This window comes from Myiozetetes cayanensis, unplaced genomic scaffold (genome assembly GCF_022539395.1).
Source record: "Myiozetetes cayanensis isolate MyiCay16 unplaced genomic scaffold, myiCay2020 scf4, whole genome shotgun sequence".
Taxonomy (NCBI): Eukaryota; Metazoa; Chordata; class Aves; order Passeriformes; family Tyrannidae; genus Myiozetetes; species Myiozetetes cayanensis.
In genome coordinates, this window is record NW_026087631.1 from 28,672,682 (window position 1) to 28,686,781 (window position 14,100).

Sequence of the window (14,100 nt, forward strand, 5' to 3'; positions counted from 1 at the left end):
TTGTCATCTCAAATTCACAGGGAGCACACTGAATTCTCAGCTGTGGTTTCAGAGCCTAGGGGCAGTTAAGCAACTTGCAGGTTTGAGAGAGAAAGCCTAGATTAAAGGTTTCTATTCATTTCTGTGAGTTTTGATCTGTCTGATAATGAGCTGTATATTGTAGGTAAGAACCTACTGTGAATGTGCAGCTTGCATGTATATTTTACAATTCCTGAGGCACTGGTGTGTCTGACAATTAGAGCTTAGGCCAAATGAGATAGGAAGACTTCTAAAGACAGGCTGAGACACAAGAGAATTAATTTAGGTATTTGGTGGTTTTGGTATTCAGAGAAAAGTGTACAATGTATACAGATTATGAAGAGGTTTCATATTTTCTATACAGCCATTGAATTAGTGCTTGATGGAGATAGAGGTGACCAATGGATTTAGGTGAACTTAATCACAGTGTGTCACAGATTCTGACTTATTTTAAACAAGGTAAATGTTATGTTACTAATGTATACTTAGCAAGGCACACTGTTAAGAATAAGTAGGCAAATTGAAAAGAAATCTGGAGCTCAGTTCTGTAGAAAATGAAGAGAACAGCAAGGATGCCTAGGTATAACAGCATAGGATAAAGACTGTTTAAAATTCAGCGTGGTTTTTGGTTGTTGAGGAACAATAGCTTGATACTGTAAGAAAAGAAGGAATTTGCTGCTCCAGCTGCAATTCCTATGCTAAGGATTATGATGATGTATGTATTCGCTGACAGCATGGGAATACACTTTTGCCATTCATTTTCTGACACACTTATAAGAACAAGAGGAAAAGCATAGAGATTTTTGATTTCAAAGTTCAGATTTCATCTGTGCTCTGGTATACTCTTTTATTTGGCAAATTTGCATGGCAACATTTGGAGTAAGAGGCAGTTGAACACTGAGTTCAAAAGAGACACAGCAGCTCTCTGCCAGTTAAAGCACCATTTGAAATGTAATTGGGGCAATTAATTTTGAGGACACTTACTTCTTCTCTTCCTTAGAAGAAAGGTTGCCAATATGCAGGAGAAATTATGTATTGCTTTTATGGCAATCCATGTGGAGAAAACATAGCATAGAAAACCCAGACATTGAACCAGTTTGCTTTCTTGGTGTTAATTCTTCAGCTATCTCCCACCACTGAGGTAGTGTGGAGCACTGTTAAACCTGCCTGGGAGGTAAAGATTACTCACGAAACTGAATCTTCTTGGAAATTTGGTGTGGATACCTGTGTCCCTGAGCTGGGAGCTTTTCGGAGCAAATCTCGAAACATTCAAAAGCTGTATGTGCTGATTCAGCAGAAAGCTTGCTGAACTTCAGCAGGAAGCCAAAATAAGCCCTTATTTGCACAAGGCAGTCCTGTTTGCACATTTACATTAAGATCCATAGGCTGATTTCTGCCTTGAAAACCCTACCACCTCCCATCACCTTTTTTTTAATTTTTTTTCAAATGAAGAGAAGTGAAGAGATCCTGTTATCACTAAAGAGACAAGGAGTCAAGTCTGTACTAGTAGTAGTTCTCTGCTAAGTTTTGCACCAAGTATGGTGTAAGCAGGTCGCCATCCTGTTCCTGAGTTCCCATGTTGGTTTCTGGCATGGCAGATGAGGGTAGTGTTAAATGTTAGCTTGGTGATCTCTTTCGTGGCTGGTGGGAACATGACTGTCAGAGCTGGGCATATACACATAAACTGGAAGTGAACTCTTTGAAAGTGTTTCCAAGTCCTGTGATATTTTGTCATAATTTTTTTCCCCAAATTAGGACTCCAGGGATGTGCTGTCAGAAATCTCTGCAACAGGGAATAATTTCTAAAGTAGCCCCTCTGTGTGTCTTTTGAACAGTGACTAATGAGCCTCGATGTCAAACTACTCATCTGGATTTGCCTTTATAAATTCCTGTCTCCCCAGGCTGTCATATTCCTTTTCAAGCGTTATACTGCCTGTCTTACAGCCTTGGGTACAGTCAAATGGACTGTTAAAGGTGGTGTGATAACACCCTTGGTGGTGTAGCTGTCCATCTCACCACCAAGGCACTGCTGTTATATCATCAGGGGTGTTCTAATGGGTAGGTTCTTATCCACATTGAAGATTTTGCAGCAGCAGGTTACAAACTGGTAAAGCAAACAGTGGCACAAGCATTAGTGAGAGACTGCCCTCCATTGCCACAGCCGCAATGAACACCTATGAATGTGCACAGGCATGGTAATCTATTTATTTGGAACACTCAGCTGCACAGCTTATCTAATTCTGCCCTCACCCAAATACAGTAATTATTAGAAAGTGTGCTACCTACTTAGTAAGAACACATGTAAACTACTGAGTTTAATGTTTATATTGTATTCTGCATATGTGAAGCCAGGTACAAGAGTGATTTGCAGTTTATGCACTGACTTCTCCATTACAGTTCTGAAGTAAAATACTGGAGATAGAAACCTTATTAGAGCAGGTTCTTAGATTTCTATCTTTTTAACATTTTTGGTTGTATTTAAAAGATGTGAGGCTGTGTTTTTTTAATGTGGTGGGGTTTTTTCTACTTGCTAAATAGAGCCTTTTGAGATTTGGCCAAGGAGAGAAGATCTAATCAAATTCATATAATCGATTCTGGGAGTCACTGAAGCTTACAGTACTCCCACATATTTATTAATATACTGTTATGAGAGACAAATCATTTTAGCATTTGAGATAAAGATTACTTTATGTGTGATGCACATAAGCCCTCAGATGACTGAGCTGCATAATTCTTGCCATAGGTGGCCCTTCCTGATGAAGAGGTCTCTCAGAAACAAGTCTTTTTCAGTCAAATGCCAGTCCTTGTGCTCACGGATGTACTCATAAAAATATGGATGTGCCTACTCAGAGCCTTATGTGCCTACTCAGAGCCTTATCTGGCACCTATGCCCATGCTGAGAGGGCAGAAGTGCAAAAGCACGCATGGCAGTTTTGTACAACACTGCACTCAGAATAACAAACCTTATGTCACAGTTTTATCCATATAGTCAAAAATGGTTGTACCATTCTTCTGTTTAAAAGAAAGTTGCTCATGTCGTTGTGCAGGTCCTGGTCATCTCCTACAGACAGACTGAAGTGGGCTTCTCTGTTTCAGAGATCTGCAGTACGATTTGGTGTGGGGTATATGTGAAATTAACTTGCTGCAGAGTTGCTGTATGCAGTTCTGCAGTGGTTATTCAGGAAGTCGTGTATGAAAACTGCAGTCCCCTCTAGCTTAAATATCTGCAACTACTCAGAAGTGCTCAGTCTAACAGATGGTGGCAAGTCTCCTGAGGACAGGAGGTGTCCAAAATTGCCTTAAATTCCTTGCTGAAACATAGCACTTCAATGCATCCGTTTTGTGGTATAATATAAATGTATCTGAATAGTTTGTAGCCAGTATGGTTTTCCAGAAGTTTTCCTCTGTTTACCAAAACACAGAGTTTCAGTTCTTTCCTTGATGGTATTAAGTAAAGCACAGCAAGTTGAGCCTGTTTCTGGAGACTGTCTAGCCCAACCTCCCACTCAGAGAAGTGCCTTCCACCAGCAGAGCCATAATTTTATGTTATGAGTGCTCAGATTTAACACACCAAATGAGAGTACACCTTAAAGGCAACCAGAAGATTTATATCCAGTTCACTTTTGCTATGAACAAGCCCCACCAGTTTCCACTGAATTAATCAATAGCGCTGCTCGCTCCATCTGGTGCCAAATTTGGCTGTTTTTGCAACTGGGCAGGGAGCAGCGCAAAAATTGTTTTTCTCTTCTGTCTAAACATTACTGCCATCAACAGTTAGGGAAAAACCTAATGCAATTATTTTTGCAAACGTTGCTTTAACAAAGACAAGATATGTTGCTACAAGTTTGGGGTAAGATATATTTACTTGGGGAAACCCTCAAGAAACTGTCAGGAGACAGAAAAGGTGTGACTAAAAAGCGCCCTGAGCTCTGGGAAGTTCCATTGGTTGAATAACTATTGAAGTTCACTGGTTCATCAGAGAGGTTTTTTGGTTTGGTTTATTTTTGGGGGTTTGGGGGTTTTTTGCATTTGCAGAGAAAAGTGAGGTATTTTTTGCCAAAAGTGGGAGGACTAGAAAATGTAGTTTTAGTTAGGCAACTCTGTTTACTGACAAGTTCAAAGAGTTGTATCTACAACTATTCTTCCTTCTTTTTTTTTTTTTTTTTATTTTTTTATTTTTTTAATTTAGTGGGGCTACATCCATTGTCTACAGATGCAGGCAGAAAGGGACCCAGAAACCTTACGCCGTCAAAATGTTGAAGAAGACAGTAAGTCATTTAGTTTTGTTTTGCTTTTGTTTTTGCTTTGGAATATGTTTGGGATTTCCTCTGAGGTTTTTGGGTTTGGGGATTTTTGTTTCTGTTTTTGTTTTCCTTTCTTTTGATGCAGTTTCTTCATGTGGGAAAAATATGCTAGATTTAGGACCCTGCTAAACTTTTATTTCTGGTGACTGAGCTTCTTTGGTTCCTTATCATTGAAACAGCTGTTAGAGGTAACAGTACTGTACTGGGATTGCTTTATCCTCACAAATCTTGTTTATATCTTCATCTGGTGTTATCTATGTAGACTTAGATTTTGGGCAAAATATTTTAAACAAATATGTCTTTTCCTTTCACTATAGAAAAAGCACATTCTGAATAATTTAAATGTTCAGTGGTTTCACTTTGATTTAATACATTGTTTTGCTCTAAAAACATCAGGACACAATTTATCTTTTTCAGAAGATAAAAACACTGATTAAAACACCAATTCAAACTCAAGTAAAATATATATATTTTGTGGAGGTTTTTTACCCCTGCAAAACTTCAAGAGAATCAGTTGAGATGATAAATTCTTTTTAGAGCTCCATATATGTCACACTTGTACTACAGCTGTTTTTGTGTGTGCTACAAAATAGATGGTGGAAACATGAAGAGAGACTAGAGAGGAAAGAGGAGTAATGGACTGAGAGACTTGAAATAGGGAAGAGAGTGTGAGGCATAGGGTAGACCTGCTCACATTCCTAAGAGGAGGAGTTTGAGAGAGAGCAATCAAGCTGTGAGGCATGGACATGATATTTGTTCATGAATGGTTTTGATTCAGTTTATTCTAGTGTTTAATCATTCATTATTCCATAAAGTTCAGGAACATTCACATGTAGAAACATAATGATTCGTGGGTAGGTGTAAACATGTCTAAATGGTGAATTAACTGGTGGTCTCATTGCAAGACATAATGAGTGGGTTTCACATGAGTAAAATGTTGGTATTAATTTATCATCTTTGAAAGTAAGCCAAAGTTTAAGCTGGCACAAAAATTCAGTTGTGTGTGTTGCTTTTGAATTTGCATCTGGTGTACTGGAAGAAGCAGAGCATGTGAGGAGCTTGCATTGCTGCAGGCTATGATCTACCTTTCCTACAGAAAAGCAGAGAACTTAATTTTCAGGCTTTTATCAGTTCATTATGCCAGTGATTCCCATAATGTTTCAGGAGTGTACTTTCCTATAATATTTGTTCTGAAATGCACAAGGAAAAACTGTATTACTTCAAATAGTTTCTCTGCCTTTTGATTTTTTCCTTTGTGGAGAATTAACTCATGCTCACAATCACTCACATTAATGCTAGATGTATCTATTTGTGTCTGAAACTAGTCGATTTAGACTTTTGGTAGACTTACTGTACCACAGATTTTTTTTGTTAAAATGTAGGAAACATGGCAAATAAAGAAGAAAGACTATTGTTATGTAAGTTGTTTTCACAGCAGCAGTAGGTTGGCTTAATGCAGCCATGATTATAACAGCAGTGTGGGTTAAGCAGTTCACAGAGCTAAGTTGTTCCCACTGTAACTGATACACTTTGGGATGTTTTGTTATGAGAACAAGTAGTATTTTCACACAACTGAGCTTTTTTTTGAATAATTGAGAACATGGGAGACAATGTTTAAGGATGTGCCACTGCTTGTGTCTGTCCAATTTGGACATGTAATTTTTTTCACAGAGACAGAACTATTTGTGTTACAGTGCTCCTACAGCAGGAGGTCTGATCTTTGCTCAGAGTATCTCAGTATAAAAATAACTACATGTGGGCCAAAACCATCCACCAAAATGTTGATTGGCTTAAGTTTTCTGCTAGGTTTTTAAAAAGAGAAAAATAAATGGCAGTCTGGTAATGGAGAATAAGGGATAGGAGGAGAAGAAAGAGCCCGTGATTGTCTCCTTCTGATAAGAGTCCCTGTTTCTTCAATTCCTTTCTTAAATGCACATAAGGGAGCACTGAAGAGCACATGAAATTAGAAGAGAAGACAAAGGAAAATGACAAAAAGCAAATACTCTGATTTTTCCATTCAAACTCACCCTGACTTTAAACACTGCATCGAACAAGACTGACTCTGAGGAGAAGGTCTGTGAAGGGTGAGGGTCAGAGATCCTGCTTCTTCTGGAAGTGATGTGTGATTAGAATCTGGTGGCTGATGGACATCTCCAGATTTGTGAGAGATGATCCCTACAGTGCTGTAATTTGAAGTAAAGCATTAGAAATTATTATTTTCATCTCATGGGAATGTTTAGAAAAGAGCCAATGATTCTTTAGGATGGAAGTAGCATTCTAGGAACAGACTGCAAGAACAGAAAATGCTATCAGCATTCTTTTCATTTAAATAGTAAGGGTAATTTTTAATTTGCCTGATTTTGATTCAGGACAGAACAAAATTTTAGGGCAGATATATCAGCTAGTTCTAACAATACATACTTATTGAGGGATGTGAGTTTTTAGGACATTTTGTAATTAATATTTCTTCCCCATCCAGCTTAATAAAATAGTGCCAGATTATTAGCTAAGTTTGGGGAGGGGGAGGTTTGATTTATGATTTGGGTTTGATTGTTTTTTCTTCCAGTTAAACTAAGAAACAGAAACAGAAGAAAACATGTTTATACAAACCTTTCATGTCAATAAAATAAAACAAATGTTGGTAATACTGTATTTCAGTTTAGAGGTTTAATCATTCTTCACTACTAGTGCAAATGGCTACGATTCTGACAAAAGGTTTTTGCTGGTTCAAAACTACTGAAGCAAAAATACTTCCATTCCCAGTTTGTTTTGGTTTTGTAGTTTAGTAGTAATCTTGAATCCTTTGAATTACAGTGAATAAAATTTGTTTCGAAGGACATCTCTGATTCTTTTTCGTAAAGCCTCTGAATGTCAAAGCTTAGAAATGGAGAGGTAAGTTAGAACCATAACTTCTAGAGCAGCTAAAACACAACTCTTAGAAGGGCTAAAGAAGTCCAAAGAAAAATTGATTTTTGAATTAGTGGGAGAAATCAAATTTGTAATTATTATTAGAAGCTACAAAAAGAAATATGTTGAAAAACCAGCATCTATGGGACAGGTGAATAAGTATGCTAAATTATTGCCTTTGATTTGCTCTTCCAACCTTTGTCCTAGGTTCCTGAACATAATTGAAATGTAGGATCATAATATATACTCATTATTTGATTTTTGATATATTTAGACCCTCTTAAATTTTGCACAGGTAGTAAAGGTAAAGACTTGAATCATGTAATTTCTTCATAGGGAAATCTATTTCATGAAACAAGAAAGAGGCAAAACCAGATCATATAGCACATCAGAAAAACTCAGCTAACAAGCAGAGTACAGAGCTGAATTTTTACACTTGCAATTGCAAATGTGAGATGGGTTTGCTTTTCACTATGCATTTTATCTCTTCTTGATGACTCAGTGCTTAAGAAAAGTGAAATATCTTTAGGACACACTTTACAAACATGATTGTTACTGCTCTTCAACTAAGACTGAAAAATTATGTCATTATTTACAACCAGTCTTTTTATAATGGTTGTTGTTGCAAACAACTTACATCATGTGGATCATAGTGGAAGAACACAGGTTTCTCTAAGGGAGGAAACATATATATATATGTATTATTTATTACATGAAGCCTCTCATCTGCAGACCTTTTCCTCCATTTAGTGTATTTTGAGGAGCTAGGCAACCTGGAGGTTTTGTCAGAATCTGGGCAGGGGAATGCTTTCCAAGAAATTAGATCCACTTACACTTTAAATTTCTTACCCTAGCCTGGACAAGTTTCATTAAAAATAGTGAATAGAACAGATGGCCTCTCTTCCATGGTTTCTAAACTAAGACACCAAGTGCCTGCCTACATTATAGGTCTACCAAGTGCTAACCACAGTAACTGAAGTAATTTGGGATCTGCCATGGCAATAAAGCAATATGCTCTGCTGAAAGGAGAGTAAGATACTGGGATGGGTTGTCTGGAGCCTGGGTCCTGGCATATTCCCAGTTCAGCCTGTACCATTTGTCAAGGTATTTCTTTGGGTTTCAACTTTTTCATCCATGAAAATGAGATAATATTTACTTGATTTGCTTCTCAGCAATGCTTTGAAGGATAGCTTGGTTAATATTTCTAGGTTTTAATTGATAGGTACTGTCCCCTATAAGTAATTAAGTATATGAAATATTAGGCCCTCTCTTTCTCAATTAATGAGACATGCAAGTACAGAGGCTGCTTTGGAGAATTCTCATTCTGATTTCCTGATTTTTTTCCTGTGTAGGCATCCTCTCTCAGATGGTTTATGATGCTTAACAAATACTTCATCAGTACTTCTGTCAAAATCAGTATTTATGAAGCAGCACTCTTCTTGCAGACTGGTTGATGTTCAAAATCAGAAAAATGTTCAGGCACATCAGGTTGTTTTGAGAGCAACAGCTTTCAAGCAATGCCTTCTCTGGAAACAGTTGTGCTGCAGTTAATCTGAATATACTAGGGATTTGGAAAATTTGAGCGCAATAGATAGTTTATGTCTATGAAGCAGAGAGGAGTGTGAGCAGATGTAAAGGTAATAGGCTTCCCTTTTGGATAAGTGGGGTTGGATACCTAGAGTTAGGGTCTAGAGGAGGTTATAATGATATATATAAAAGGTCCCAACTACATTAGTGTTTGCATATATGTATATATGAACACATATATATACACCTCGGGAAGAAGGGCAGGCAACTCAGGAAGAATACAAAGATATTGTTAGATTATGTAGAGAGAAAATCAGAAAGGCAAAGCTCAACTCAATCTGTCCAGTGCTGTGAAAGATAATAAAAGGTGTTTTTAAGTGAAAATGTCAACAACAAGAGGAGAGCCAAGGCAAATCTCTGTTCTTTATTGGAGGGGACATTGTCATAAAGGATGAGGAAAAGGCAGAGGTACTTTGTTGCTTCTTTACTTTAATCTTTGGTAATAAGACTGGTTATGCTCAGTAGCAGCCAGTCCCCTGAGCTGGCAGACAGAGTGGGGAGCAGAATAGACCCCTGAAACCCAAGAGGAGGTGATTAGTGACCAGATGTGCCACTTACATGCTCACAAGTCTATGGCACTCAATGATATTCATCCAAGGGTGCTGAGGAAGCTGGTGGAAGAACTTGCCAAGCCACTCTCCATCATTTGTCATCAGTTCTGGCTCAACAGCAGAGGGTTCCAGATGACTGGAGGTGCCAGTGTGGTGCCCACCCACAAGAAGGGCTGGAAGGAGGATCTGGGGAACTACAGGCCTGACCTCTGTGCCTGTGAAGCTCATGGAACAGATCATCTTAAGTGCCATCACGTGACACATCAGGGGATCAGGCTCAGCCAGCATGTGTTTAGGAAAGGCATCCTACTTGACCAACCTGATCTCCTTTGTATGACCAGATGACCTGCCTAGAGGACAAAGGGAAGATTGGACTTCAGAAAACCTTTGATACTATCTCCCACGGCATTCTCCTGGAAAAGCTGCAGCCCATGGCTTGGATAAGTGCACTGTTTACTGGGTAAAAAACTGTCTGGATGGCAGGGCCCAGAGAGTGCTGGTGAATGGGGCTGCATCCAGTTGGTGGCCAGTCACTAGTGGTATCCCTCAGGGATCCATGTTGGGCCCAGTCCTGTTTCATTATTGATGATCAGGATGACGAGATAGAGCTGGATGAGTCTACCCTCAGAAAGTTCATGGATTACAGTAAGTTAGGTCAGAGTTTTGATCTGCTGGATGGCAGAGGATCTGGACAAGCTGGATCCATGGGCTGAAGCCAGTTGTTTGAGGTTCAACAAGGCCAAATGCTGCGTCACAACAACCCCATGCAGTACTATAGGCTTGAGGAAGAGTGGCTGGAAAGCTACCTCTAGGAAACGGACCTGAAGGTGCTGCTCAACAACAGCTGAACATGAGCCAGCAGTGTCCAGGTGGGCAACAAGGCCAATGGCACCCTGTCTTGGTTCAGTGGTGGTGTGACCAGCAGGACCAGGGAAGTGACTGTCCCCCTCTACTTGGCACTGGTGAGGCCCCACCCCAAATTCAGTTTTCTGGGCCTCTACTACAGGAAAGACACTGAGGTGATGGAGGGAGTTCAGAGAGAGGGCAACAGAGCTGGAGAAGTGTCTGGAGCACAAGACTGATGAGGAGCAGCTGAGGGAGCTGGGGGTGTTTAGCCTGGAGGAAAGGAGGCTGGAGAGGTGGTGAGCATGACACCATACAATTACCTGAGAGGAGGCTGTAGGCAGGTGAGAATTGGTCTCTTCTCCCAGGCAACCAGTGACAGGATGAAAGGAAATGGCCTCAAGCTGAGCAGGGGAGGTTCGGAAAGAATTTCTTCATTGAAAATGTGGTTAAATATTGGAATGGACTGCCCAGGGAAGTGGTGGAGTCACCATCCTTGGGGTTGTTCAAGAAACAATTCAACACGGTACTTAGTGCTACGGTCTAGTTGACAAGGTGGTAATAGGTCAGAGATTGGACACAATAATCTTGGAGGTATTTTCCAACCTAAGTGATATAAAAACACATGTATATTTTATGCACACACAGATACAAACACATATATACACTGGCTATAACATATACATATGTAGTAAAAACTATATATTCCCATCTTTACAGGGAGTATAGTTGGCTGGGTTTTTCATTTTCTGTTGCAGTGAATTGCTGGCATTAAATGATAATCAGAATAGTCATGCAAATATTTGATATTTTTCCTTAAAGGAGCACAGCTTTTAGTTGAGCCTTCACAACTGATGGAAAAGACAAGTGTCACAGTGAAGGGGCTGGGGAGGAATGGTTGGAGACTTTGTGCATCACAGTTGACATAATAAGAATTAGTAAATTGGTCCTTTATTGTCTTTTGGAGAAAATGATGTGTGATTGTAGCTATAAAATTAAAAATTCGATTGTTGCCATGTGACCCTACAGGATTTACAGTTGAAGTTTCTCCTGCCTCCACATGCTTGTTTCTCCATAGACTTTATAATGAGTATATATTTATACACATCTATGTGCATATATCTATATCTATATCTAATCTAACTCCTGTTGTTTAGTAATTGTTAGTACCATATTGGTCAGAAATCTGAGAGTGATGTGTGGAATACACTTACATACATATGCATATTTAAGGTAATTTTTTTCCTCACTTCATATTAATATGTAATGTTCTGATTTCTTCAAAAAGGGGAAAGAATTGTGTCGTATGTAAATCTATATGAAAACAGTCAACTGCACATCACCACTGTTGCCTAAATGGCTGTGGGGAAAAAAAGACTCCAAGCCAAATTAGGTAGGAGATAAGATAAGGATACAAAAGTTTTAATGAGCCCCCAGGCTTTCTGGAATACCCCAGCGCGCGCTCTCGCAATACAGATGTCCACAGTTTTTATAATGATTTTCACCCAATCCAGTCCAGCCACCACCCAGGTTCTGCCCCCACCACGCCTCTTGAGAATTGGGTCTGGGGGCGTTTTGGGACCCCCTCTTCTTCATCTTCATCTTCCTCAGAGCACGTAATGTCCTTGGAGGCCTTCCAGAATTCTAGGCCCGAAGGTTGTTGGGTCTATGGCTATATCTTGTTCCGTAGGGTTAGGGTGTTCTTCTACAATTCTACCTTGAAAAAGAGACTAAACAGGCTATGGAATTTAGGGAATTGATATGGGAATGGGTAACAGGGGTTTGAGCTGGTGTGTTAAGGGTAAAGGGATAATATGCTGCTACTCTAAAATCTACATTTACTACATAACTACTTCTAAGGTCTACAAAAATAAAAAAAATTAAAACATCAAAACTCCAAGGTATTAGTCCCCCCTTTAGAGACTGGACAAAACTTAAAAAATTTGTCCAATCTCTACTACTTACTTCTAATCACTTTCCAAAAAGATGAGCAACATCTACAACATTGGTTCATGCAATAAGCTATTACACAAACACTAACTATGTACATTACCAATAGAAACAGTTGTTTAATCCAGGTCCAGTTCGGTAACCATGAAGTAAGTTTGTGGAGAGTGTCTCCCAAACCCAGTGAGACATTGTCCAGAGACACCTGATGTAGAATTTTAGTTTGGTTCCGAATTGCAGCCAAATTCATAGTGTAAATTCAGCACTTACTTTCACAAAGAATATCAGGTGCATTTTACTAAAGCCAAATGTAAATTAGGCTCCAAATCTAATTCATAGTTACCGACTGTACAGATAACATGCACAGCAGAAACAGTTTATGTCACATCTTCTTCTTCTGAGTTGGGTTTTGATTTGCTGATAGTTCCAGGAATTGAAGCTTTCTTCACTCTGGAGTAATGAAACTAGGGTTCTTTGTCAGTAACTTTGACGGCAGTGAGGGAAGTCAGTAGGACTTGGAAAGGTAAAGTAGAGCCGGTGTTGTTTCTGGCTTGAGTATGATGCTTACGGGTTCTGCTCGCTTGGACTTCCCAGGGTATTTGTTAGTCCACATTAAAGGGGTCACAGCATTCTCAACCTCTGCAGGGATCTCTCCGTGGTTCTCCTGTATGAAAAAGGTAGCTACCTCGATATATTTAGTGTTCGGGATGATAACTTTTATTCTCCCCCCTTTACAGAATTTAATTAAGAACATATCATTAGGAACTTCTATGCCTGTATCAGTAAACTTTAACCTGCTCCTCTTCCGATGCTGTAATTCTAAACCCTGGGTTCTCCATTCCTCCATAGGATAGGGTGGTGCCGAAGGGATGGGGGCGGGTTCGTTCCCGCCCCTCATGGCAGAGCTGGAGGGTCCCGTGTCAGCCGGGGCAGGGACCCCGGCTGCAGACACCGCCCCCGCTCCTCCTCCCGTAGCCTTGAGGTCTGAGCCTTCTGTTCCCACAGCACCTGAGCCCACGCTGCCTGTAGCAGCCCCGGCGGGGGCCGCCGCCCCCCCACCGGTACCGGCAGAGCCCGCGGCTCCAGCCAGGACTGGCCCCACAGCCCAGGGAGGCGCTACCGCCCCCCCGTGACCAAAAGGGCCTGCAGCCCCGGCCAGGAACGGCCCCGCAGTCCAGGGGGGGCTATCGCCCCCACCCCGACACCGGCAGAGCTCGCAGCTCCAGACGGGATCAGCCCCACAGCCTCGGGAGGGACCATCGCTCCCCGATCACCGACACCCAGGGAGCTCGCAGCTTCAGACCGGACCGGCTCCTGCGGCCTCGACAGGGGCTGGTTCCGCAGCTCTGGGAGGGGCTACCGCCGGTCCGGCCGGTGCCAGAGCTCCCGGCACAGCCGGGGCAGAGGCCGCCCGGCTCCTCGTTGTTCCCGTGCCGGCCGGAGCAGCCGGCGCCGGCCCCGCGGGTCCCGGAGCACCACCAGCAGTTCCCAGGACCCCCGCTCCTCCCGGAGCAGTCCCAACCTGTCCCGCCGTTGCCCCCGAGGCCCCCGAAGCAACTGGACCCGGCACTGCAGATCCAGCCGTCCCTGCCGAGCTGGCAGGACCCGCCCCAGGGGCTACCCCCGCTCCTGATGGACTTACTCCTGCTGCGCCCGCAGCCTGAGCCAAAGGGGGGGGTGCGCTTCCTATTCTCATATTTGGGGGAATTAAAAGGTCCAGATTTTCATCTCCAGGGCTTTCAAGATTAGTTTCCTCCTCAGGATCATGCTTAGCACGATTTTTCTTTTTCTTTTTCTCCTCTAATACCATTTCTGTGTGTTCTGCTTCTATTTTAACTTTGTCCTTTTTATATACCTTTCTCAATTTCGGACGGGTTAAGAAAAGGTAGAATAATTCTGCATAATGCAATTCTGACCACTTTTCCTCCTTATGAAGGATTGTC

At 41.3% G+C, this 14,100-nt stretch overlaps 1 protein-coding gene across 2 annotated transcripts in view; it reads left to right on the plus strand.

The window, feature by feature from the left end:
* CAMK4 (calcium/calmodulin dependent protein kinase IV) overlaps nt 1-14,100 on the plus strand; it is a 199,043-nt gene that overhangs the window by 98,135 nt on the left and 86,808 nt on the right. Inside the window, exon 2 of one of the 2 annotated variants that reach the window (XM_050328441.1) lies at nt 4,208-4,286. The exons of the other annotated variant lie outside the window; for it this stretch is intronic. Within the exon in view, the coding sequence (XP_050184398.1) occupies nt 4,208-4,286 (79 nt within the window). The remainder of the gene's footprint in view (nt 1-4,207; nt 4,287-14,100) is intronic. 2 annotated transcript variants of the gene reach the window in all.